Source organism: Heterodontus francisci, chromosome 3 (assembly GCF_036365525.1).
Source record: "Heterodontus francisci isolate sHetFra1 chromosome 3, sHetFra1.hap1, whole genome shotgun sequence".
NCBI classification, from domain to species: Eukaryota; Metazoa; Chordata; class Chondrichthyes; order Heterodontiformes; family Heterodontidae; genus Heterodontus; species Heterodontus francisci.
The window spans coordinates 28,538,046-28,565,895 of NC_090373.1; the positions used below are offsets into that span (position 1 = coordinate 28,538,046).

General features: G+C 44.9%; 1 protein-coding gene across 1 annotated transcript in view; it reads right to left on the reverse strand.

Annotated features, from left to right (window-relative positions):
- heatr5b (HEAT repeat containing 5B) overlaps nt 1-27,850 on the reverse strand; it is a 153,020-nt gene that overhangs the window by 68,627 nt on the left and 56,543 nt on the right. Inside the window, exons 10-15 of the mRNA XM_068020449.1 lie at nt 26,484-26,734; nt 24,954-25,065; nt 22,973-23,125; nt 21,894-21,993; nt 17,716-17,825; nt 16,192-16,355 (exon numbers count right to left, since the gene is read on the reverse strand). Of these exons, the coding sequence (XP_067876550.1) occupies nt 16,192-16,355; nt 17,716-17,825; nt 21,894-21,993; nt 22,973-23,125; nt 24,954-25,065; nt 26,484-26,734 (890 nt within the window). The remainder of the gene's footprint in view (nt 1-16,191; nt 16,356-17,715; nt 17,826-21,893; nt 21,994-22,972; nt 23,126-24,953; nt 25,066-26,483; nt 26,735-27,850) is intronic.

Sequence of the window (27,850 nt, forward strand, 5' to 3'; positions counted from 1 at the left end):
CAGCAAGCTCCCAGGGTTAAATCCAGTATTCCACACTGCAAGATTTAAACAGGGTTAAATCTAATATTCCACACTGTGCTTAAACTTTAACTGTGGACATAAGAACATAAGAACCAGGACGTGTTGTCCAATTTCTTCAGATTTATGTATCCTGAATTTGAGCATTGCTGAAAACAGAGACATTATGTCAAAGCTTTTCATCTTGCACTCATCAGGACAATTCGCAAGAATACCAAAGCAAGGGAAAGCAACAAATTTATACCATATCAGAAGAGAGTGCTGATTGGTTGGCAAGTGGACTCTGATTGGTAGAGACATTGCCATGGAGAATGCACCAGTTTATGGTGACTGACAGTTAACTGCCAAGTTTTGTTTCTTAAATTGGTCGTCAGCGTAATTCTTAGCACACTGAGGATTATTTAGCAAATGTTGTCCAATTGCGGAATCACATCTAATGTTGACACTGTGTTTTGAGTTTTGCAAGCACGGGCTGGTTGGGTACGGCCCATACCTTGCCAGTGCAAACAGCTGGTTCATACGATCCACCAGTCTTTGGGACATACGGCCTATAGACCTAGCATCCCGCGAGTCAGTCGGGCTCACAGTGTGGCGCAGTTGCATGTATTGGAAGCTACATATATTAATACACAGGGCTCTGTTCTTTGCAAACAGAAAGACCATGTACACACATTGCGCCTGTTTCAGCTAAACAAAATAAGTGACAGCCATTCACTGGTTCATTCCTCAGGGCAATGCCTTGACCAGAGTCAAGCAGCCTGGTTTAAATTTCAAACAAAGCTTGGCAGTTAACTGTCAGTCACCATAAGCTGGTACATTCTCCATGGCAATGCCTCTACCACTCAGAGTCCACTTGCCAACCAATCAGCACTCTCTTCTCATACGGTATAAATTTGTTCCTTTCCGTTACATTGGTATTCTTGCGAATTGTCCCGATGAGTGCAAGATTAAAAGGTTTTGACATAATGTCTCTGTTTTCAGCAATAACCTGAATTCTCTGTGCCCCTTTGCGTGTGCATTTTGGCTGTCACTCAGGACCAGTCCCATTCCTTCTATCTCCATTTCTTCCCTGAGCCCTCTTGGAATACTCTCTCTTGTTTCCTCTGCTACAACTCACCCAGTCATGCCGCCTTTCGTTTCTTTCCTCTTAGGTACTTATCACCTCCATTTCTACTCCAACCCATTAGTACTCTTCCGCCTTCCTACTCTCCTTGTATCATCTGAGATTTGAATCATCCTCAGATAAGTTCACATAGTTCTACAGCAGTTCACATATTCTTAGTAGCGGTTTGATAAAACCGATTGGCTTACTAGGCCACTTCAAAGGGCATTTAAGAGTCAATCATATTAGTGTAGGACTGCATTCATATATAGGACCAGACAGGATAAGGACGGCAGGTTTCCTTCTCTAAAGGGACATTAGTGAACCAGCTGGGTTTTACAACAATCTGATAGCTTCATGATCACTTTGACTGAAACTGGCTTTTTAAAACTGAATTTAAATTCTCAAACTGTCATGGTGGAATCTGAGCATATGTTCTCTCAATTACTCGTCCAGCAACAAAACCTCATCACTATGTCTCACAGGCCCACTGTGAAGTAGGAGTAAACCGCGATTGGCTCGAGCAGGTCATGTTCACATTTCGGCCCTCACTCAGATCAGAAACAAGTCATGCTCACAATGCACATGTTGGCTGGCAGTAGCGAAGGTTTAGATAAATCAAATGAACAGGACTTGGCATGCAGAACATCACAGAATGAGGAGTCAACCTTGGCTTTTCTAGGATGTGTTAGAAAGAAATGCACTAAACAGTGCAGTCAAAATGTGCCTGATTATATAAAGATTTTCCAGTGATATTACAATTAAATCCAATAGAAATTGCTGTTCGGGCTAGGCCCATGCTAAAACTTTTGATACCTTGACAGTTTTGACATATCCAAATCCAATATATGGAGTCTGCACTGTGCTGCAATGAGATGAGGAAAGACACTGAGATATCTTATGATACTGGGGACTCGATGCAGCTCCGGTAGCTCCTATGCATCATGGCAATTGTTTCGTCACATTTAACTGGAGATACTTGTGCCGGGCCCTGACAACAAGCTGTGCAGTTCTCAAAGTAATAGTATTGACAATGAGGACTGTGGCAGGAAGTCGGTTGGGCCAACTACCTATTGCCACTCTAGAAGTGCCAGGAAATGTTGAGGCATACAAGGAAAGGTTGGATCAACACTTCATAAAACATACTCCAAACAAAACATTTTGAACCACACAGTAGTAAAATGGGAATAAAGTTCAAGGTTAATGCACCCTAAAAGTTAGTTCGACTAGGTTAGTAATAAAGCAGACTTTTGAACTTTTTTGGAGTAATGTTTAATTGGGTCCCGAGGTTTTGGTCAAATTAAGTCTCTTCACCCCAATTGTAAATTGGCCAGGGTACAAAGAATCGATTTCTTGGATGGGACATTACATTGAGGACCCGTCTGCCCTCTCGGGTGGATGTAAAAGATCCCACAGCCACTATTTTAATGAAGAGTAGGTGAGTTCTCCCCAATGTCCTGCCCAATATTTATCCCTCTTCCAACATCACTAAAACAGATGACCTAGCCATTATCACATTGCTGTTTCTGGAAGCTTGCAGTGCGCAAACTGGCTGTTGCATTTTCTACATTATAACCGTGACTACACTTCAGGATATGATTCATTGGCTGTGAAAGGCTTTGGGATGTCCTGAAGTTGTGAGAGGTGCTGTAGAAATGTTAATCGTTCTTTCTACTCCTTTGCAAAAAGAATTGAGCGAGATTCTCAATAATTTAACTTTTAATTTGAGTCCTTCCAACAACTGCGCCACCACATCTCCTCACACCAGGCTAACAATTTCTATTGTGCATAACAGTGACTGTACAGTCCAACAGCTATAAAAATAGATCTGTGCATGGGACTAGCCATCTTCAAATTGAAATTCCTTGGCAGGGAAAGAATATTTCCACTTTTTCACAGGAACATAACTGGAGTAGGTTATTTAGCCCATTGAGCCTTCTCCACCATTTTGTTAGCAATAGCTGATTTCTCATTTCAAACTCAATTTCCTGTCCACTCTGCATATCCTTCACTTCACAAAAAAGGTATCCAGCTCCTTTTATTGAAAAGAGAGAGGTTATTTCCTCTGGTGATGTGTGGAGGGGGAATCCAGAATAAGGGGGCATTACCTTACAATTAGAGTGAGGCAGTTCAGGGGATGATCTCAAAAAGCACTTCTTCACACAAAGCGTAGTGGGAATATGGAAGCCTCTCCCCCAAAAAGCTGTTGAGGCTGGGGGACAACTGAACATTTCAAAACTGAGACTGCTAGATTTGTCAGGCAAGGGTATTAAAGGTTATAGAAACAAGGTGGGTAGATGCAATTAAGATGCAGATTGGTCATTATCTAACTTAATGGCAGAACAGGCTCGAGGGGCTAATGGCCTCCTCCTGTTCCTTTGGTCCTTTTAAACACCCTAATTAATTCCACATTAATTGTCTCCGAGCAGTTTACTTCTAATTCTAAAATTATGCTCCCTTGTCAACCCAAGGGCTCTTCATAACTGACTAGTGTAGTAGCCTCTTTTAGAAGTTCCTGGAAGAGTTGTTTTGTTCAGACACAGCACTTTAGACTCAAAACTGCCTGAATGATTTTATTGACTGATGCTTCATAGGTGTTGTAATCTGCTGAGGGCTGCAAGTGAATCAAGTCTTTATCAACTCAGAAGTGTGGCAATTGCCTTCTGCACTTGTACCAATAAACAGAGGTTGGGAGCGGTGGGGAAGGGTGGTCAGTGGCAGGGCGCAGTCTGTGCTGCAGCAGACTGATACTGAAAGTGCACCTTAAGCAAAAAAGCAGAAAACACTGCCAACATTTGAGCAGGTCAGGGATCATCTGTGAAGAGGACCGCTCATCAGAACTGGAGGACACTACAGAGGGATAATATTTTTAAAGTGTCATGGTCCTGTAGTTTTTATTCGGAATATGCAGTTTGCCTTTAAGGCTTGCAAGGGACCTGTATTGCTTTAAGAACCAGCAAGCCTCAGGAGTTATAGGAAGGTGTATTTTAGTTGTCTGAGAAACAGCCATTTGGAGACTGCGATTCAAAGGGTGCATTCTCGATGCCATGGAAACAGCCACTGGGAGTGAGTCGCATGCGATACATTTGTTACAATTCAGTTTTGAACTGGCTGTTAGTTGAAGACAGTTTGTCCTAACAGAACACAGACGCAGAGGACACAGCTGTAATGAGCACACCTGAAAAGAGCTCTCAACCATTTAAACTGAAGGAAGAGGATTTTAGTCCGTTTTAGTTATTATATCTCAAAATTCTAAAACGTCAAGCCAAGACAGAGATCTCTGGTAATTTAAACTGAAGGAAGGGAAGTTAGACTGTGACAATCTTTTATCCCTCAAAAACTCGAAAGTCAGATTGATTCTGTTGAAAGTGTTTGCAAGTCATTAATTGCTGAAATTCGCTGGAGAAGGAAAGCAACATCCTGTGAGCACTTCGAGCAACATAGAACATAGAACAGTACAGCACAGTACAGGCCCTTCGGCCCACGATGTTGTGCCGAACCTTTAACCTACTCCAAGATCAAACTAACTACCTACCCTTCATTCTACTATCAACAATGGACTGTAAATTTGCAAGGACTCTAATTTTAAATGCTGTTTATATCTTCAGAGTGTTTAAGAATTTTGTTCTTCGAATTAAAGAGTTAATTTGTTGGTTTAAATACACCTGGTTTGGTTAGCCTCATTCGGGTGGTCAATAGATGGTACAATTTGACTGAGTCTTTCTTTAATTTGGAAAGTTTTAAATGATATGTTAGCCGATCTGTGGAACGACAGGATTGAATTAACAGTGCGTTGGTCCCACCACAATCAGAATCGTATGTTTTGATTGGGGGCTTTGACAGGAGCAGTCAGTCGTAACAAAAGGAAAAGGACACAAGAATTCGGATGCTGGCAAAAGCACGCATATGCACAAGAAAGGAGAAACATAACTGATAAGTAAAGTGTTTGATGGTGGTGGTTAAATAGTAGCAGTGATATTAGCTGTAAAGATGGCTCCTGGAAGATGGCTCCCTAGGAAGCTCCCTTGCTGTGCAACTCTATCCATGGCCATCTGCTCCCATTCTTAGTGCTTTCTCCCCCAATCTACCCTCTTAAACTGTTTAAATTCCCCTGGCTCTTGAATCAGTACATTTTAGCCCGAACTACAAGTTAGCAGCTAGTTTAATGTTACCTGGGCCCACTGCCCTCTCCCAGCCATACCTGTTCTTTGTTTTCTTCATTGAGTATTGAATTGTGCTCAAATTGACATCCAGTTTTCTGGATGCCTAGGCTACACTTCTCTACTGGACAAAATTGCAAAGTACAGCTGGTGATACTCTGATCTTCTATCCTGTTGTCTACATCGTCCAGAGCGTCCGCGGCGTGCGTTAAGTCCAGTGCAGAGAGGCAGAGAGGAAGGAGCAGCGGAACCCTAGTTCAGAGGGGAAGCATCGAGAAAAAGGTGCCCCCGAACACGTAAAAAGCCACGACCCGGCCCCAGTTGACTCCATCGCGGAACGGCTCCTTGGCCACAACTTCAAAGCGCCCGCGGGATATGTGCAGCTCGTAGCGCATCTGTAGCACAATGTCGGCGAATTCCTGCTGGTACTGGCGCTCAAGGCTGTCGCCCACCTGCCGAAGGACGTGGATGAGCTTTCCCGACGTCGATGGTGGGAACTGATGAAATGTTTTATTACCTGCACCCCCGTTCCCTCACCCCACTTCCCCTTCCCAGCTCCCCCCTCCCAGCTCACCACCCCCCGCACCCTCTTCCCCCCTCGCAATCGCTTCCCAGATCCCCCCTTGCACCATCTTCCCCCTGCACCCACTTCCCCTCGCACCCCCTCCTCCCACCGGCATCCACCTGTCCCTGAGCAGGGGCCCGAACAACCCCACTGCCTTGTGGGCATCTCAGGAGAGTCCAAGGCTAAGGGAGTAAACCCTAACAGAAAATACGGAGCGGAACCCCGTAGGCGGTCATGTTTCACCTTTGGCATGTTTCCGGCAGTTCCTGCAGCCATACCGGTGCCAAACATCGTGCTCTGCACTCCTTTGGACCCCACCAGAAAGGCCGAGAGGGGGGTTTTTGACGCTTGGGCAACTCACAACCTCACATTCGCCCAGGCATGTGCCATGGAGAGATCACTCCATAGTCGCCTCACAGCGACCGAAACAACACGGAAGGCAGCAGTTACGGGTTATATGTCCAGCTCAATTGGCGTAGAGATTGGGTGCCACGGATTGCCTTTATCGGTGGGAGAGGTCATCGCACCTCACTGGACAGCTACCACCCGCCTCAAACCGGGCAGCCCCCGGTCAATAAGGTTCTGTCCCGCCACAGTCCACCTGCTTCAATGGGTGCTTGGAGCTCAGGGTCATTGCCCGAACAGCGGACTGCAACAGCGCACCAAACAGCACGAAAAAAGGAAAGGTACCAGCCCTTAGTTCTGACGTTCCAGCTTGCAAAACGATGTGTCCTGGCCTGTCGGAAGACCTTACACAAATCAACGATTCTCGGAAGACTGCCATCATTAACAACTAGCTCAGTAGAATCAATGTGGACATTGCAGCACTTCAGGAGACACGCCTCCCTGCGAGCGGATCTCTAACAGAGCAAGACTACACCTTCTTCTGGCAGGGTAGGGATCCTGAAGAACCAAGACAGCATGGAGTGGGCTTCGCCATCAGAAACTCTTTGCTCAGCATGATAGAGCCACCTTCAAATGGCTCTGAACGCGTACTGTCCATCCGACTGCTCACCACCTCTGGCCCAGTACACCTACTCAGCATCTATGCTCCAACACTCTGCTCCCTACCTGAAGTTCTACGAGGAACTCCATAATATTAGTAGCATCCCCAATACCGAACATCTGTTCCTGCTGGGGGACTTTAATGCCAGGGTTGGGGCCGACCATGACTCATGGCCCTCCTGCCCTGGGCGCTATGGCATTGGAAGGATGAATGAGAATGGACAGAGACTGCTTGAGTTGTGTACCTATCACAACCTCTGCATCACCAACTCGTTCTTTCACACTAAACCCGGTCACCAGGTTTCTTGGAGGCACCCAAGATCACATCGTTGGCACCAGCTGGACCACATCGTCACAAGGCGAGCCTCCTTAAACAGTGTTCAATCACACGCAGCTTCCACAGTACGGACTGCAACACCGACCACTCCCTGGTGTGCAGCAAGGTTAGACTCAAACCAAAGAAGCTGCATCACTCCAAGCAGAAGGGCCGCCCGGGCATCAACACGAGCAGAATTTCTTATCCACAGCTGTGACAAAAATTTCTAAATTCACTTGAAAAAGCCCTTCAAATCACTCCCACAGGGGATGCAGAGACCAAGTGGGCCCACATCAGAGACGCCATCGATGAGTCAGACATGACCACCTATGGCAAACGTGTGAAGCAGAATGCAGACTGGTTTCAATCTCACATTGAACAGCTGGAACCTGTCTTAGCCGTTAAGTGCATTGCACTGCTGAACTACAAAAAAGCCCCCAGTGAGTTAACATCCGTAGCACTTAAAACAGCCAGAAGCGCTGCGCAAATGACTACTGGCAACACCTATGCAGTCATACTCAGCTTGCCTCCGACACCAGAAACATCAGAGGAATGTATGATGGCATTAAGAACGCTTTTGGGCCAACCATTAGGAAGATCGTCCCCCTCAAACCTAAATCAGGGGACATAATCACTGACCAATGCAAGCAAATGGACCGCTGGGTTGAGCACGACCTAGAACTGTACTCCAGGGAATGTGGTCACTGAGACCGCCCTCAATGCAGCCCAGTCTCTGCCAGTCACGGATGAGCTGGATGTACAGCCAACAAAATCGGAACTCAGTGATGCCATTTATTCTCTAGCCTGCGGAAAAGCCCCTGAGAAGAATGGCATTACCCCTGAAATAATCAAGAGTGCTAAGCCTGCCATACTCTCAGCACTCTACGAACTGCTTTGCCTGTGCTGGGACGAGGGAACAGTACCACAGGACATGCATGATGCCAATATCATCACCCTCTATAAAAACAAAGGTGACTGTGGTGACTGCAACAACTACCGTGAAATCTCCCTGCTTAGCATAGTGGGGAAAGTCTTCGCTCGAGTCGTTTTAAACAGGCTCCAGAAGCTGGCCGAGCGTGTCTACCCTGAGGCACAGTGTGGCTTTTGAGCAGAGAGATCGACCATTGGCATGCTGTTCTCCCTTCGTCAGCTACAGGAGAAATGCCGCGAACAACAGATGCCCCTCTACATTGCTTTCATTGATCTCACCAAAGCCTCTGACCTCGTCAGCTGACGTGGTTTCTTCAGACTACTAGAAAAGATCGGATGTCCACCAAAGCTACTAAGTATCATCACCTCATTCCATGACAATATGAAAGGCACAATTCAGCATAGCGGCGCCTCATCAGACCCCTTTCCATTCCTGAGAGGCGTGAAACAGGGCTGTGTTCTCGCACCTACACTGTTTGGGATTTTCTTCTCCGAGCTGCTCTTCAGAAAAAGGAATTTTCCTCCACACAAGATCAGGTGGCAGGTTGTTCAACCTTGCCCGTCTAAGAGCGAAGACCAAAGTACGGAAAGTCCTCATCAGGCAACTCCTCTTTGCTGACGATGCTGCATTAACATCTCACACTGAAGAGTGTCTGCAGAGTCTCATCGACAGGTTTGTGGCTGCCTGCAATGAATTTGGCCTAACCGTCAGCCTCAAGAAAACGAACATCATGGGACATCCATCAATATCGGTGACCACGCTCTGGAAGTGGTTCAAGAGTTCACCTACCTAGGCTCAACTATTACCAGTAACCTGTCTCTTGATGCAGAAATCAACAAGCGCATGGGAAAGGCTTCCACTGGTATGTCCAGACTGGCCAAGAGAGTGTGGGAAAATGGCGCACTGACACGGAACACAAAAGTCCAAGTGTATCAAGCCTGTGTTCTCAGTACCTTGCTCTATGGCAGCGAGGCCTGGACAACATACGTCAGCCAAGAGCGACGTCTCAATTCATTCCATCTTTGCTGCCTCCAGAGAATCCTTGGCGTCAGGTGGCAGGACCGCATCTCCAACACAGAAGTCCTCAAGGCGGCCAACATCCCCAGCTTATACACACTACTGAGTCAGCGGCGCTCGAGATGGCTTGGCCATGTGAGCCGCATGGAAGATGGCAGGATCCCCAAGGACACATTGTACAGCGAGCTCGCCACTGGTATCAGACCCACCGGCCGTTCATGTCTCCGCTTTAAAGACGTCTGCAAATGCGACATGAAGTCCTGTAACATTGATCACAAGTCGTGGGAGTCAGTTGCCAGTGATCGCCAGAGCTGGCGGGCAGCCATAAAGGTGGGGCTAAAGTGTGGCGAGTCGAAGAGACTTAGCAGTTGGCAGGAAAAAAGACAGAAGCGCAAGGAGAGAGCCAACTGTGTAACAGCCCCGACAACCAATTTTTTCTGCAGCACCTGTGGAAGAGTCTGTCACTTTAGTATTGACCTTTATAGCCACTCCAGGCGCTGCTCCACAAACCGTTGACCACCTCCAGGCGCTTACCCGTTGTCTCCCAAGACAAGGAGGCCAAAGAAGAAGAAGATATTAGTACAAGACTACAGGAGACAGAATGAGAGAGACAAAAGAAATTGAAGTTATTTATGTGACAAACAGGTGGTCAGAAGTTGGGGTGGGAGATGAGGTTGTGAGTCAATAGAAATACAAGCATGAACAACTAGCTCCTCACCTGAAACAAAGGTGGGCAAGTCTAGCAGCTGCGCATCAGCTCTGCTGTCTGCTGCTTTTAAGAATGTTAATCATGACGGGAGGTTCAAAAGCAAGAGACAGCTCATGAGGTCTTCAATTTATTTCTGTACTTGTGCACACTAGTACCGTCAAAAATATTGTTCTCTTGGAGGCCCAGAGAAGCAGGAAATGGAGCTTGTGTGACTATATTAGGCAACCAATTGTTCTCAAGTCCTCTTTGGGTTGTGCATGTTGTTGGAGAAAGAAAGACTTGTACTTCTATTGTGTCTTTCATGGTCGCTTGGATGTCCCAAAGCGTTTACAGCCAATGAAGTACTTTTAAAGAGTAGGCACTGTTGCAATGTGAGAAAATGCAACAGCCAATTTGCACACATTAAGGTTTCGCAAAACAGCAATGTGATAATGAACCAGATAATCTGTTTTAGTAATGTTGGTTGAGGGGTAAATATTGGCTGAGACACCAGGAAGAACACCCTGCTCTTCTTCAAAATAGTGCCAGGGGATCTTTTATATCTACCTGAGGGGGCAGACGGGGCCTCAGTTTAACGTTCCATTCAGAAGATGGTGGATGCATGACCCATTGCTTTCTGGTCAATGAGGAGGCTAGGCCTTCAACACCAACGAGTGCTGGCGTGAGGTTGGGAGCTCTTTTATTATGCTCACTTATGGACTGTTTGGGACTCTCAGTTATCCACAGCTTCCACTGTGTGGGGTTGGCTTCATGCCGCAGACAGAGATATGTTAAGTATGTGAAGTGATGCACAGGAAGCCCATTCTATTGCTGTTCCATATCTAAATTCAAGTGTTTGCATTTAGTGCCATTTCCCTACTTTTAGTTTTAACTTTGTTCTTATGATGTGCTGAGTGAACACACTGATGTATGGGATGTCACTCTACAAAAGGATCTCATTTGCATTGACAAGCCCTAAACCTGGACTGTTAGCGAAGATTATACAAACATGGCAGTGAATCAATAATGTTCCTGAAGGACCTTCTTTCAGATTGATCGCAGTGCCTGACTGAAAGTCCTGGAGCAAGAACACACCAACTGCAAGATTTGCCTTGCCAAGGGACTCAGGAGTTCCCTGATCCCCCTCCCCATCTTTTTCAGAATGGTAAGAAACTGTGTGTCAAGGCTCAAAAGCCCCATCATCTTCCTTTTTCATGTACTACTTCTCACTCCTCTAAAGAATGACTCACAGCCCTCCACCACCTTGACACCGCATTACTCAAAGTTTTACACAGTTTAAAAACCACACAAAACAACTTTGGCACCTCCTTATGTGGTTTAAAACCATCTTCGTGCACTATGAAATCAACAGCATTCTCTTTAAAAGTAAACAGCCAGCAGTCAGTGTGGGAGCCATGTACACTGCTGGCTATATCAGAAATCAATGACTTTGTTACGAGTGCTTCCACTTATTTTGATAAATGATGAGGATTTGTGTTTTAAAACTGAAAAAAGATTCCATAGATGCTGGAACTTTGGGGATTTTTTTGAAAAAAAGAGGTAATCATACAGTCCTTTGGACTGAGCTTATGAACAAACAGTTACTGGAAGGCATCTGTTTTCAGGCTTTTTTGACTTGGGGAAGATGTTTACAGAGAAGTGACAGGTCATGATTTATAGGGGTCAGGTGGTTTCATTCCTGAGATATTTTTGGTTTTGCTTTGGACAGGCAATTGGGATATGGACAATGGTTTGAAAAGGAGTTAAAGATTCAACCTGCCAAGGAAAAGCCCAACTCAGCCTGTTCCAGCTCTTTGAAAAGCCTGCCAGTTTGCACCTCTTTGAGAAGTTCTGAGAAGCAAATATAAGAAACTGCCTGAAACCCCTGTTGCTGCATTTTCCCCAGAAAGCCTGCCCAAACTGATCTTCAACATCGCCCGACAAGAACTGTTCAAGGAAAATCCCAGTGACAGCCGTCTATGCGTACTTGGGATGCCAAATCAAAACAAAGGACATCTGACATCTTTCCATATCTTCTCTTTTTTTCTTCAAGAATTAGCAAGTATCTGGTCAAAGTATTTTTTGTCCTTTTTTGTAATAGAGCTCGAAAGAGTAAATCTCTATTTTTTTCTGTGTGTGTGTGTGTGTGTGAAGTGCTAAGGTAAAAAGGGAACTTTTACATTTCAATCTGTGTGTTAATGCTTTGCTTCATTACTGGGTACGTCTTGTTTTATAATAAAATGATAATTTTGTTGTTTATTAAAGAAACCTGGTTGATGTATTTTATTCTGGGATAAAAAAAAAAGAGTATAGGATTGACTGTATCAGTAACTGGGAAAAAAATTAAATATATGTTGTGACCTGTGGAGAAGTGGAACTACAAAAACAGTGCACTCCTCCCACCTCTGTCGTAACAACTTATAGTTAAGAGCTACTACAGTCATCAAAATAAACAAGCATAAAATAGAATAGTTACTAACTATAAGTATCCACACTCTGAAATTCCCTCCCTAAACCCCTCCCACCTCTCTACCTCCTTTAAATCATTCCTGAAATCCCACTCCTTCCACTCGTGGCAAAAGTCTAGAACTCTTCCACAAAAGGCAAGTGATGCTAGATTAATTGTAAATTTTAAATCTGAGATTGATAGACTTTTGTTATCCAAAGGCTTTAAGGGATGTGGGGCAATGGCAGGTATATGAAGTTAGCTCGCAGATCAGCCATGATCTAACTGAATGGCGGAACAGGCTCAAGGGGCGAAATGGCCTACGCCTGTTTCTAATATCTCCTTCTTTGGCTGAGGGACCATTCTTTCCTTTTGCCTCTGTAAAGTGCCTTGGGCCACTTTTAAACATGAAAGGCTTTACTTGAACGCATGATGATGATGTTGTATATGATATTTCATCTAAGCAACAGTTTTATTTTTAGAAAAAGATTCATCCTGGAAAACGATTAACTGGGTGTGTTGAAGGCAACAATGACCATTGTTGTAAAGTGACTCATTTTTCATGTGATCTGATCAATTTAAGTATCAACCTAGTACCACTCTTTTGTGTGAGTCAGAGGGTTGTAGGTTCAAGTGCTACACCAGAACTTGAGCACCTAGTTTAGGCTAACACTTCAGTGCAGTACTGAGGGAATGTTGCAATGTATGAAGGTGTGATCCTTTTGTCGTGATATTAAAACTGTCTACCTGTCCAGTTGAGTATAAAACGTTCCATGGCACTATTCAAGAACAGAGATTTTTCCTGTGCTTTGGCAGACATTCTTCTCTCAACCAACAGTACAAAGAAACAGAAGACTTAGTCATTCATTCCACTGCTGCTGGCAGGATTTTGCTGTGTGCAAATTGGCTGCTGTATTTGCTTCCATAGCAGTTGCTCGTCAAAGAAATTCGCTGTGTGTGAAGTGTTCAAAAGTTTCTAAGACATGCATTTTCTATGTTGCCAGCTGTGACTCAGTGGGCAACATGCTCTCCTCCGAGTCAGAGGATAAAGGCTTCAAGTCCCCCTCCAGAGGCCTGAGCACAAAATCCGGGCTGAAACACCCAGTGCAATACTGAGGGAGTGCTGCACTGTCTGAGGGACTGTCTTTTGGATGAGACATTGCAGAGACACCCGAGTCTGCTCTCTCAGTTGCATGTAGAAGATCCCACAGCACTATTGGAAGAGCAGGGGAATTCTCCTCAATATATATCCCTCAACCAACATCATTAAAAGATTATCTGGTTATGATCACATTCCTGTTTATGGCAGCTTGCTGTACACATATTGGCTGTCGTGTTTCTTACAAAACAACAGTGACTACACTTAATAAAGTACTTTATTGGCTGTAAAGCACTTTGTGACATCCAGAGGCTGTGAAAAGCGCTTTGCAGAAGTGCAAGTTCTTTCTTTTTAGATGTGGAAAGCAGTTGCAAAGATTCACGTATTCTTTTTTACTACATCACTGCAAACAAAAGAGCAGTTTTTGAAGGAAATTTTTAAATGTTAATTTATAAAGGTGGACCAATTCATATTTATTTTGACAAGTAGTTTTTTTTTTGAAGGGAAGGGCATGAGTGGAGTAGGTGAGTCCTTTTCCCAGCTGCTTCAGAAATGCAGCTGAGTTTAAAAAGAAAAACATGCATTTAATAGCACCTTTCACCACCTCTGGACATCCCAAAGTGCTTTAACCTGATGAAGTACTTTTGAACTACAGTTACTGTTGCAATATAGGAAATGTGGCAGCCAATATGTGCACAGCAAAATCTCACATGCACTGATGCAATAAACGACCAGATCATCTGCTTAAGTGATGTTGGTTGAGAGATAATATTGGCCAGGAAACTGGCAAGAACTATTGGCTGCCATGTCTTCATTTGCCGAGGCCCTGAGCTCTGGAATTCCCTCCCTATATCTCGCTGGCTCTTTTCCCATCTTTCCTCCTTTAAGGGGCTCCTGAAAACTTGCCTCTTTGACCAAGTACTGGGTCACCTATCCTAAAATCTTTTTATGCAGCTTGGTGTCAAATTTCGTTCCATAACACTCCTTTAAAGCATCTTGGGAAGTTTTATTATGTTAAAGGCGCTATATAAATACAAGTTATTGTTGTTATTGTTCTTCAAAATAATTCCGTGGGATCTTTCATGTCCAGCTGAGAGGGCAAACAGAACCTCAGTTTAACGTCTCATCTGAAAGATGTCACCTCTGATGGAGTTTACTCTGCTGAGTCCTGGGGACTGCCACAGATTATCAGCAAAACTCAGATTCCTTGTTTCACTTGTAGGAAATGTCAAAAAATAAAATGGCCTGGTCACATCTGCAACAAGGACCAACTTTTCCTTGTAGACTGTCAGCTGACTGAAAAAAATCTTCAAATAAATTTGTTCCCACCTCCAAATGGATTATTGGAGCCAAAAGAAAAAAAAACACGAAAAGGTAACTAAAAGTGTCAACTTAATGCTGGAGTTAAGTTTCGGGTTCAAATACAATCTAGTCTGACACACTGAGCGCAGCAGAGGGTGTGTTGCACTATCAGAGGTGCCAATTTTTGGATGAGATATTAAACCCGAGGCTCCATCTGCTCTGTCAGGTGGATGGGAAAAGAAGAGCAGCAGGGAGTTCTCATGCCTTGCCCAACATCTTGAGCAATACCACCAAAGAACGTGTGGTCATTCACCTCAACTGCTGTTTGTGAGAGCTCACACTGGAAGTTTGTTGCCATGTTGCCTATGTAACAGGGACTGCTCTTTAGAGGTAATTGATTGAGGTAAAGCACAGTGGACACCTACGACACATGGCATGGTGCTAATAAAATACATTTTTTTTCATTGAAAGGCTTTGAAGAAAAGGTAAATTACATAGAAAAAGTAAATCTAACGTTTAAAAAAATGTGACAAGGAGAAAATGGGAGAAAAGGACAACAGGATAAACTGTTAGTGTTTCTTTTGATTAAAGTTGGGAAATACATCCACCCAGCCACCAACCACCACCCACCCCCCCACAATTTAGGAGTAAACTGACAGTAATTAAGCTCCTCCTGGCATACCAGTAACTTCATTACTGTAATATTGGTATATTGGTATTTATTTTGGTATCACAAGGGTTTGCGAGCCTCCATCCCCATCAGGGAGCAGTACTCCACTGGAATGTCTCGGAGGTCACTTCTCAACTTGCAGCACTCCCACCTTTCCTGTCACTAAGTGGGAAGCAGAGCTATGGAAAATTTACCCTGCTGAGAATGACAGTTCTGGACAAATTCCAGAATCATGGGGCCAATCCGAGATGAAAGCACTGCAACAACTTCCCTCTTTTTTGTTTTCCTTCCTTCCTTCTGTATAGATCCCTGACTGAATGGTCTCTCTTGATCTGGCTAAAGGCAGTGGTGGGAAATTGCCGAGAGGTAACCCACAGTCCAATTTTAACTTTCTCCCTATGGGGAAGCACTTGACTTCTCCTTCATGGCTGCATTGGGTACTTGCCAACGAGCTGGATTTGAACATATATTTATCCCTCAACCAACATCACTAAGACAGATTATCTAGTCACATATCACATTGCTGTTTGTGGGATCTTCCTGTGTGCGGAAATTGGCTGCCGTGTATTCTACATTACAACAGTGGCAACACTTTGAAAATGTACTTCATTGGCAGCGAAGTGCTTTGGGATATCGTGAGGTCATGAAACATGCCAAAGAAATGCAAGTTCTTTCGTTATATGTTTAACTACTCTTGAGGTTCTCTATGGGAGCCCATATTGGGTTCTCCCCCAGCAAGCAAATATCTTCAATCTTTGCCATTAATTAAATCAAGCGCTCTCCTAGCAAACGTGAATGTTTGTGAGCTAAACTGGTTTGGTCAATGAGAGAAAATACAGGTTATTTGGAACATGGGCTCTTTCAACACTCACCTGATCCTCGATTGACTTATGGTCTGTTTCTTGAAGCCAGGAACCGAGGAGAACACTGTCATCGTAGTGACAAAGCGACCGCAATAGGGAAGTAGTTGTATTGGCAGAATTGTCAGTCAATGTAAATTCAGCAACGAGTTCTCGAAGCAGAGCGTTGAAGCTTCCTGTTAGGAAAGAATTACAATGAGTGGTAACGATTATCTTGGACTTCTTCATATTTTTACAAGATAGTGACGGAAATATTGACACATTATTCAATTTGGCAGCAGCCAAAGTCATAAGCAAATTCTACAATGGCCTTTTCTCTGTTGCCTTTTCATGTAATTATCATGTAATATGCAATTGGAGCAAAGTCTGCCAATTCAGCAACAGTAAGTGCCTAGCGTGAGCAGCTTTTGAATTAAATTGACCATTTAAATTTATTTTAAAGTACTGCTACAATAGCAGCAATAGCTGTGCAGATACAGATAGCTAGCTAGCTAGCTTTCAGCAATGGTGCACAAAGGGTGGATCAATTATATCAAAACTAACTGGGAGCCATTAACTTGTAGAATATAAATGTAAACAACAGGTAACTCAGCACGCCTATATTCTACAACATATATGATGGGAACTTATGTTTGGTACTGTACTGTGCATAGTTCTGGTCTCCGCATTATAAACAGGAAATAGGTGCCCGGAGCAGGTGCAAAAAGATTTGCTGGGATGATACAAGAGTTGAGAGGTTATACCTATCAGAAAATTATGAAGGGGGTCGATAGAGTAGATTTAGAGGTGTTTCCACTTGTCAGGGAAACAAGATCTAAGGGCCAGAAATAATAGTCACTAATAAGGGCAGCACAGTGGTTAGCACCGCAGCCTCACAGCTCCAGCAACCTGGGTTCAATTCTGGGTACTGCCTGTGTGGAGTTTGAAAGTTCTCCCTGTGACTGCGTGAGTTTCCTCTGGGTGCTCCGGTTTCCTCCCACAGCCAAAAGACTTGCAGGTTGATAGGTAAATTGGCCATTATAAATTGCCCCTAGTATAGGTAGGTGGTAGGAGAATATAGGGACAGGTGAGGATGTGGTAGGAATATGGGATTAGTGTATGATTAGTATAAATGGGTGGTTAATAGTCGGCACAGACTCGGTGGGCCGAAGGGCCTGTTTCAGTGCTGTATCTCTAAAACAAAACAAAATAAATTCAATAAGGAACTCAGGAAAATTTTATTTACCAGAGAATGGTGAGAATGTGGTATTCACTACAACAAGGAGTAATTGAGGCAAATAGGTCAGATGCATTTAACGCGAAGCTAGAAATGTAAGAGGAAAAGGAATAGAAGGTTATGCTGATAAGGTCAGATGGAGAGGGCTAGGAGGTGTCTCGTATGTACCATAAATGTTAGCATAGAACTGTTGGGCTGAATGGGCCGTTTCTGTAGACTTGATGCAAATAATTCCCTTAATTCCTATAGATGGCAACTCCAATAAAACATATCTGTAATAACACACAACTGAAAAAGGGAATGAATTGTACTTCATTTACCTTCATAGGTTTTTGGAGGCAGCAGAGCTAGAATGTCATAGAGACGCAAACGCACCATTGCTGCACTCGCCTTCAGCTGAGCTCCATAGGCCTTTATGACAGATGGGATGCTGGTGAACAAATAACATGTGGTTACAAGGCAGATTTTGTTCTTTGAGTGTTGTCACTCAGGTTCTATTTTTAGTCATTCTTCGGTTTTTAAAAGGAGACTGCGACCTCTTCCACAAGTTGAGCTTTAAATATACCTGTTTCTGGATCGTAAACTACTTCAATACCAAAAGCACAGTCTGGAAAACAACGGTCATCTTCAGTAAACAAAAGGGGTATCTGTCTATCGGGGCTGCAGACTATGAGGCAATGACATCGTCGGTTGACCCTGGTCACCACTGCCACAAGTTCCGAGCCCTGAGTGCCGAAACCATCCCCTTGCCAGCCACTATCTCAGGTTTGCACACAATCTCAATGACCTGTTTAACCCGAGCTAAACTGCAACCCCTGAAACCACTCCATCACAAATACAGCTGCCTTCCACCTCTGGGAAATCGCCTCCACCACTACCCCCCACCCTGGCATCTACCTCAGCTAATTTGGCACCGAAACACTCAAAGGTGCCACTGCCAAACTCCACTGTACCAATAATCTCCAGACCGGGCCTCCCACCCTCAATTACGCTCCTGAGCGGGCCACCATTCTCCAATACTCTCCTGACCGGGCCTCCAACGCTCTCCTGACCGGGCCTCCAACGCTCTCCTGACCGGGCTTCCCACCCTCCATTACTCTCCTGACCGGGCCTCCATTCTCCAACACTCTCCTGACTGGGCTTCCCACGCTCCATTACTCTCCTGACCGGGCCTCCATTCTCCAATACTACCCTGAACAGGCCTCCATTCTCCAATACTCTCCTGACCGGGCCTCCCACCCTCCAATACTCTCCTGACCGGGCCTCCCACCCTCCAATACTCTCCTGACCGGGCCTCCCACCCGCCAACACTCTCCTGACCGGGCCTCCCACCCGCCAACACTCTCCTGACCGGGCCTCCCACCCGCCAACACTCTCCTGACCGGGCCTCCCACCCGCCAACACTCTCCTGACCGGGTCTCCCACCCGCCAACACTCTCCTGACCGGGTCTCCCACCCGCCAACACTCTCCTGACCGGGCCTCCCACCCGCCAACACCCTCCTGACCGGGCCTCCCACCCTCCAATACTCTCCTGACCGGGCCTCCCACCCTCCAATACTCTCCTGACCGGGCCTCCCACCCTCCAATACTCTCCTGACCGGGCCTCCCACCTTCCAATACTCTCCTGACCGGGCCTCCCACCTTCCAATACTCTCCTGACCGGGCCTCCATTCTCCAATACTCTCCTGACTGGGCCTCCATTCTCCAATACTCTCCTGACTGGGCCTCCATTCTCCAATACTCTCCTGACCGGGCCTCCATTCTCCAATACTCTCCTGACCGGGCCTCCATTCTCCAATACTCTCCTGACCGGGCGTCCCATCCTCCAACACTCTCCTGACTGGGCCATTCATCCTCCCAATAGTCCCCTGACCAGCTCACCCCCCTCCAACATTCTCCTCATGCCTCCCATCCTCCAATATGCTCCCGACCGGGCCTCCCGTCATCTAGTACTCTCCTGACTGGGCCTCCCATCCTCCCCCAGGGCTTTGTATAACTGGAGAAAATCCTCCACCCCTTTATATTCTAGATCTTCAGTTATAAAAGCTAACATTCTGCTTGCCTTTTTGATTATTTTTCTGTACCTGACTACTCCATTTGAGCGATCTGTGTACATGGACCCCTAAATCACATTGTACCTCAACTGCTCCTAGCTTTTCACCATTTTAAATCTATTCGCATCCATTGATTTTGGTCCAAAATGAATAACCTCAAACTTACCTGCATTGAAATCCATCCACCACAGTTTTGCCCACTCACTTAATCAATCAGTCTTTTTGTAAATTTATGCTTGACCTACATGACCTTCAATGCTACCTATCTTTGTGCCATCAGAAAACTTGGATAAATGGCTCGCTAAAGTGTTCTCTAATTCATTAATAAACATAATGAATAGTGAGGTCCCAGCAGAGATCTGTGTGGGACACCACTAGTTACTTCCTTCCAATAAGTACATACTCCCTTGTCTTTTGCAGCCTAATCAATCACCTAACCAGGTCAATAACTTGCCTTCAATTCATTGAGCTTTAATTATAGCCAACAGACTCTTATGTGGAAACTTATATAGCCTTGTGGAAGTCCATATAAATTATATCTATAGACATTTATCTGTCTAGTTTTGTTACTTCTTCAAAAAATTAAATTAGGTTTGTTAGATGTGACCTAACCTTTTCTAAACTCATGTTGGTTCTCTCTAATCAGCTCAAATTTTTCCAAGTGCTGCCTCACTCTGTTTTTAATTACAGGTTCCAATAACTGACTAACAGGTCTATAATTTCCTGGCTTCTCTCTCTCTCTCTATGTTTTTAAATAATGGAGTTACAATTGCAATTTTCCAATCTAAAGGGATATTTCCTGAATCAAGAGCTTTGGAAAATAATGGCAAAAGCACCGGCAATTTCCTCATCTACTTCCTTTAAAACCTTGGGATGATACCCATGTGGTCCTCGGGATTTGTCAGTCCTTAATGTCATTATTTTTTCCAATACGGTTTTCTTGTTTACATTAACTTTCATGAGTTCCAGTTCTTGATTCATTTCGTTTCCCTGGAGTGCCAGGTATATTATCCTCTTCCTCCACTGTGAAGACTGACAGAGTCATTATTCAGCATATCTGTCTTTTTCTTATTTTCATTTGCAAAATTATCCACATCTCTTTAAAGGGCCGACATTACTCATGACTACACTTTTTTTAAAAATATATAATTGTCAAAACTTTGTGCTAATTTTGATATCACTCACAAATTTCTTTTCAATTTCTTTTCATATTTCTTTTTTGTCTTCCTTTGCTGTTCTTTATATCTATCCCATGCCCTGGATCCACACCATTCTTTGGATTTCTACATGCTCTTATGTTTTAAGTTACCTCTCATCTCTTTTGTCAACCATGCTTGTTTCATTTGTTAGTAGAGTTCTTTCCTCTTAGGGGTATATACATGTCCTGTATTAAGCTAAATTATTTTTTGAACACCTTCCACTGTTCATCTCTAGCTTTACCCAATAACAGTTTTGATCAGTTTGCTGTCATCAGTCTCTATTTCAACCCATTAAAGTTAGCCGTACCAAAATCTAGAATCCTAGTAACTGTGTTAAGTTTCTTCAAACATTGAATTCGATCAGATTACAATCACCATTAGATAAATGTTCCCTTACTGTTAGATGAACTAGGTCTGGCTCATCACTCATTACTAAATCTAGTAAGGCCTGCCTCATGCTCTAGAATTCCCCCCGAAAACCCTCCCCCTCCCCATCTACCTCTCTTCCTTCAAGACCCTCTTAAAACCCATCTCCTTTGAACCGGGTTTTTGATCATCCCACCTAATCTGATTCTTCACGTCACCATTGTTTTAGTTAGACCTGCGTGAAGCACCTTCAGAAGTTTTCTAGATCAAGGATCCTATATAAATGTTGGGGTGAGCAGATTTACCAACCGCATCAACGGGTGGTGGATAGCCAGAACAATCTCCAGATATGGAGGCTAGTTGCGAAATAAGCAGGATATCTCCTGATGAACAAGTAGTCGCAGATTACAGCGGCAGGGTGTTTAGGGTGGGGTGAGATAGAGGGTGGTGTCTCTACATCATTCAGAACCCCTATAAAACTATTTTATAGTATCCTGTGACATGGTGAGCAAGGGCTGCCATTCAATAAGTCCTACCACAACAAAATCCTTCAACAGTAGATTGGCTGATAGCTGTGAAGGTGGATGAAAGGTTGTAGCAGGGCCTTGACCTCAATTACAAAGACTTTTCTGATCACTGAAATCAGACAATGCCCCGCCAAGAGAGTTTGGGGCCCACTATGCAACAGGCCTCCAGTCAAAAAGACACCACTCACAGGCCATTCTATGGATGGCAAAAATCCTACTATATAAATGTAAGTTGTAGATTGGTTTAAATATTTGTACATGTGCATATATAATGTGTGTGTGTGCGTGCATGTGCTCTTAAGTACTAGAACTTGTCTCAGATGTTGGAGAAACTTGCTGCGAGATACTCACTGTGACAGCATCAGCATGGCACATTCAATGGGGGTCATTAGTCTGCGAATCACATCTTCAGCGAGAAGTTCAGGACAGTGAGCAACAAAACTCCTCATAGCTACAGGGAAAGAGTAAGAGGTAGATTTTTAAATTTTGTTGGTTTTCTTAAACCTATTTTTCCCCACAGCTTCCTCCCCATCTCCACTGAAGGTACTGAAGTCAAGAGCAGCGCGGTGCTGGCATCCCTCAGGAACTGTTTCCAAGTAGTTGTGACTCAGCTGGACAGGAATCGGGAATCGGAATCCAACCAGGGACAGTCACTTGTGCCTGCACTATCATTAGCTAACAACACAACTTAAAAGCCAAGTTCAAGATAAACTCTTCAGGCCTTTTTCTTAGTTCAATCTTTCCACAGAGAATGGCAAGAATGTGGAACTCGCTGCCACGTGGAGTGGTTGAAGCAGATAGCATTAATGCATTTAAGGGAAGGCTTGATAAAGACACAAGAGAAAACAGAATAGAGGGCCATGGGGGCAGGATGCAAAGAAGTAATTGAAATGACAGGTGGCTCATGTGGCGTGTAAACACCACATAGACCAGCTGGGCCAAAAGGCCTACTATTCAAAGTATGTTGCAAGTTCAAGGAGCTGGGCACATCAGCTACACTGATACTCTAGTGCTGAACTGTTAACCAGCAGGGGAGTTTAATTGTTCCAGAACCAGATCCATTAAAAACAGATTAACTGGTCCTTCATCACATTGCTGTTTATGGGATCCTACTGTGCATAAATTGGCTGCCATGTTACATATAACAGTGACTATATTTTTTTTTAAAAAGCATTTCATTGGTCGTAATGCACTTTGTGACTACTTGAGAGATGTGAAAGGTGCTATATAAATGTAAGCGGTCTTTCTTGTTGGAAACCAGTCACAAAAGGAACTTAGGGCAGCATGTGAAATTTCTTATGATAATACTGCTAAAAAGTAGATGTGGATGGAAACTGGGAAATCGCTCAACTTTTTTCATTAAAATGATCTTTTCTGCAGAAGAATTATTACATTTATAGATAACCATTGCTTTTGTAGTTGGTCCTTACCGCACAATGCACCAGCTCGGCCCTCCAGGGTTACTTGCCATGTAAAGGAGTCCCCTCGAGCCTTCTCTGCCTCTAGCTCTTTTAGGGAACGTGGAAACACATTGCGCCACAGCAGCAGCATCTTGGGGAGATGATATCGAACAACCGAAGGACCTGGGGGAAGAGGTTAACATTTCCACTTCAGTTTTCCATTCAGTACTCCACAAACTGAAGCTTACAACCTGCCTGATTATTTGAAGCCATTCAAAATCCTGGAAGATATGACCAACAACCCCGGTGTCTCCCGCCAAACAACTAGCAGAATCAAATCTCACCCCTGCCGCCAATTACCAAAGACGTCAAAGCAAAATTTAGTCCTGGGGAAAATTGATGTCCAGAGAGATTTGGGTGTTCAGGTCCACTGTTCCCTGAAGGTGGCAACGCAGGTAAATAGAGTGGTCAAGAAGGCATACGGCATGCTTTCCTTCATCGGACGGGGCATTGAGTACAAGAGTTGGCAGGTCATGTTACAGTTGTATAAGACTTTGGTTCGGCCACATTTGGAATACTGCGTACAGTTCTGGTCGCCACATTATCAAAAGGATGTGGATGCTTTGGAGAGGGTGCAGAGGAGGTTCACCGGGATGTTGCCTGGTATGGAGGGCGCTAGCTATGAAGAGAGGTTGAGCAGATTAGGATTATTTTCATTAGAAAGACGGAGGTTGAGGGGGGACCTGATTGAGGTGTACAAAATCATGAGAGGTATAGACAGGGTGGATAGCAAGAGGCTTTTTCCCAGAGTGGGGGTTTCAATTACTAGAGGACACGAGTTCAAAGTGAAAGGGGAAAAGTTTAGGGGGGATATGCGTGGAAAGTTCTTTACGCAGAGGGTGGTGGGCACCTGGAACGCATTGCCAGCGGAGGTGGTAGATGCGGGCACGATGGAGTCTTTTAAGATGTATCTAGACAGATACATGAATGGGCAGGAAGAAAAGAGATACAGAACCTTAGAAAATAGGCGACATGTTTAGAGAGAGGATCTGGATCGGCGCAGGCTTGGAGGGCCGAAGGGCCTGTTCCTGTGCTGTAATTATCTTTGTTCTTTGTTCTAGCAGGAGCAACCAAAGAGCTATGCCTTGAAATAGTGACATCTACTCCCCACTTGAGACTAAGGCTGTGAAATGGCATTTGAGGTCTATGTTCCTGTCACATGTGCAATTATTACAATTGCGAGCCGAGTTCAGAGTTTGACTCCAATTTGATATACTAAGGGGAGGAGGTGGTTGGTCTGGGCTGCTGGTGGAACTGGCATCTTGGATGGTGGAACTGGCATCTTGGATGGTGGAGGCAATGTCGTGTTGGCCAGTACCTCATCAGTCTTAAACCCTGATCAGAATTTAAACCAATCTTCTGGATGCAGATACACTTGGGATAAGTTATCTTGTCCAAAGTAGCCCTCCCAGCAACTGCTGATGGGCACTTAACTTGCCTTGCCACTTGTGGTAGGTGAAGATTGAGTGATGCAGTGGGTTAAGATATTGGCCATTTAGCCACTTATCTCTCAGACCGGTCTGCTGAATACAAGGATCCTCCACCAAATGGAGTTGGCCAGTCTCAGTCCACTGCCTACTGGCCTGCTAATTGAGCCAAGTGTCACTTAAGACAGGCCAAAACATTATTGTTGTGGGAAATGGAAAAGATGCCACGGTAGATGGGTTCTATACTGACATTGGGACTGAGGCAATCACTGCTAGGGCAGAGTGGCCTCATTGCCCGGGCAGAGTACAATGCTGCCACGGCAGATGTGAGGGAGATTGACTCTGCACCTGGCTGTGCTTCGCTTGACCTGGGACTGCTCACTGCCAACACCAACATCTCTTAGAAAACACAAAAACAGTAATGTTCTTCAGATCGCTAAGCATGCAAAAGATCATTTAACGAAAATTTTAATACTATGAACCGCCGCACCAGCTGTCAGGGTCAGTGTCCTCCATATACAAACCTAGACTCATCAGTGCTCCCAGGAGAAGCCACCCAGCCTGCGTGCGTTGCAGTGACAGGCGGCTGTTCTGAGAAGCCGTGCGCAACAGGTCCTCCGCAATACTCACCACCATCTACAGAGAATGAGAATGGAGCAAATCAACTCACAACACAGAACCAGAGTACCGAAAACTAAATCTAGCTTGCATCAGAGGAGATTTAACAGAATGTTACCAGGGACCAGGGACTTCAATTATATGGTGAGACTGTAGATGATGGGAATATTCTCCTAAAAGCAGAGAAGGTTAAAGGTGATTTAACAGAGGTGGTTAAAATCATCAACAGTTTTGATAGAGTAAAAAAAGAGAAACCGTTTCACAGTGGCAGAAGGATAAGCAGCCAAAGAATAAAGATTTAAGATTATCGGAAAAATAACCAAGGTATGATGAGGAGCATTTTTTTGATGCAATGAGTTGTTACAATCTGGAATGCACTACTTGAAAGGGTGGTAGAAGCACATTCAATAGTAACATTCAAAAGTGAATTGGATATATACTTGAAAAATAAAATTTGCAGTTCGATGGGGAAAGAGCAGGGGGAGGTGGTCAAATTGTATAGCTCTTTCAAAGAGCTTGCACACGTACATTGGGCCAAATGGCCACCCTCTGTGCTGTACAATTCAATGATTGTGAAAATCAGTACTGAACACAAGAAATAGGAGCAGAGGTAGATCATATGGCCCAGTGACTACAGCTAGCAACAAACCAGGATAAACAGGCATAGCTCAGTCAGATGCAGAGTAAGGGTCCTTCCACAATGTTGCAACAATACTCCTCAGCCCCTACCTCAACCTGCTGCACAAATGGCTTGTGCAAGGAAAAGTGTCAATCATCACCAAATTTGAGACAATTCTGTACTGTAAAGCCAATGCTGTCAAGGAACTGGATTGAGACAGCCCAAGACTGATTTCATATAAGACCCTCAGAGCCAGCACCAGATGACTCTTTCCTCACATCCGGGTGGGATTTGAACTCTGGTCCTTGAGATGAAAAGCCAGCGTCTAACCCTGTGCACCACCTTTTGCCTGGTAATACCCATTTGCTCGCAATACTGGTGTGATTCAATGGATAGCACTCATGCCTCTGGGTCAGAAAGTCATAGGTTTGAGTTCCACTCCCAAGACTTGAGCACATAAATCCAGGCTGATGGTCAAGGTGCAGTATTGAGGGAGTGCTGCATATCGGAGGGGCTTTCTTTCAGATGAGATGTTAAACTGAGGCCCCATTTGCCCTCTCAGGTGGACTTAAAGGATCCCACAGCACTATTTTGAAGATCAGGAGAGTTCCAATATTTATCCTCCCTCAACCAACATAATTAAAACAGATTATCTGGTTATTGTCTCATTGTCGTTTGTGGGAGTTTGCTGTGGGCAAATTGATGCTACGTTTCCTACGTTAGAACAGTGACTACACTTCATTAGCTGTAAATCACTTTGGAACACCCAGAGTTCATGAAAGTCCCTGTATAAATGCAAGATTTTCTTTCCACTTACCTTTCCTTTGGCATGAGGAATTCCGAGGGGGCACTGGTGCACACTGCCCAGCAACGCTGCCATTGCGAAGCTGTACCCAGTGACAGCTTCTGGCGACGTCTTCAGACTGTTGATTCGTTCTGCGCAGCTGTCCAATAGTGGTGTCAGCTGGTACGGCAATGCCACAGCTATACAGCGCAGGCACCAGCCTGCACCCAGTCTGGCCGCCATACTAGGATGGAGAAGGACCGATGTCACCGTCTCCAGAAGACCTTTCAAGAAGGAAAAAAAAACACTATGATTTTAAGAATTTAAGGTAAAATATCTTAGCCTATCTTTTCTTACGACTTATTTGTGCAAATTCTCAAAATTTGTTCTATAACATTTTTTACCTTCATTCTGATCAAGTTCTTGCATCAAGCTAACAGTGAACAAGAAAGTAAGTGCGATTGGGATGTACCCTCCTGCCAGCAGCCTAACTGCAATCCATTAGGTGGCAGGATACAGCATAGAAAGTGGAAACAGCACTGTGGCACTGCCGTACCACATTGAGAGAGATAAATTGGAAGTTCATTTTCCAACACTCATTAGTCTGCTCGCTGTCAGATTTGTTTTAATGGCTGCTGAAATTTCAGTGTCTAGGCCCCAATTCTCATTCTAAACTCTCTGGCCTTTCTGCCCTCCTTTAAGTCGCTCTTTAAAGCCCAACACTCTGTCTAACCTCTCTCTCTCTGTCCCTCTCTTTCGACATTCCTCGCTGTCTGCCTCTCACTCCCTCTCTCTGTCCCCCTTTCTCTCTCTTTCACTCTCTCTATCCCCCTTTCTCTCTCCCCGTCTCTCGCTCTCTCTCTCTGTCCCTTACTCTTTCTCTTTCCCATCTCCTCCACCCGCCCCCCCCCACCCCCGTCTCCCCCACCCCCCTCTCTCTCTGTCCTCCTTTCTCCCTCTCTGTCCCTCCTTTCTCCCCCTCTCTCTCGCACTCTGGCCCGCTCTCTCTCGCACTCTGGCCCTCCTTTCTCCCCCTCTCTCTCGCACTCTGTCCCTCCTTTCTCCCCCTCTCTCTCGCACTCTGTCCCTCCTTTCTCCCGCTCTCTCTCGCACTCTGTCCCTCCTTTCTCCCGCTCTCTCTCGCACTCTGTCCCTCCTTTCTCCCGCTCTCTCTCGCACTCTGTCCCTCCTTTCTCCCGCTCTCTCTCGCACTCTGTCCCTCCTTTCTCCCGCTCTCTCTCGCACTCTGTCCCTCCTTTCTCCCGCTCTCTCTCGCACTCTGTCCCTCCTTTCTCCCCCTCTCTCTCGCACTCTGTCCCTCCTTTCTCCCGCTCTCTCTCGCACTCTGTCCCTCCTTTCTCCCGCTCTCTCTCGCACTCTGTCCCTCCTTTCTCCCGCTC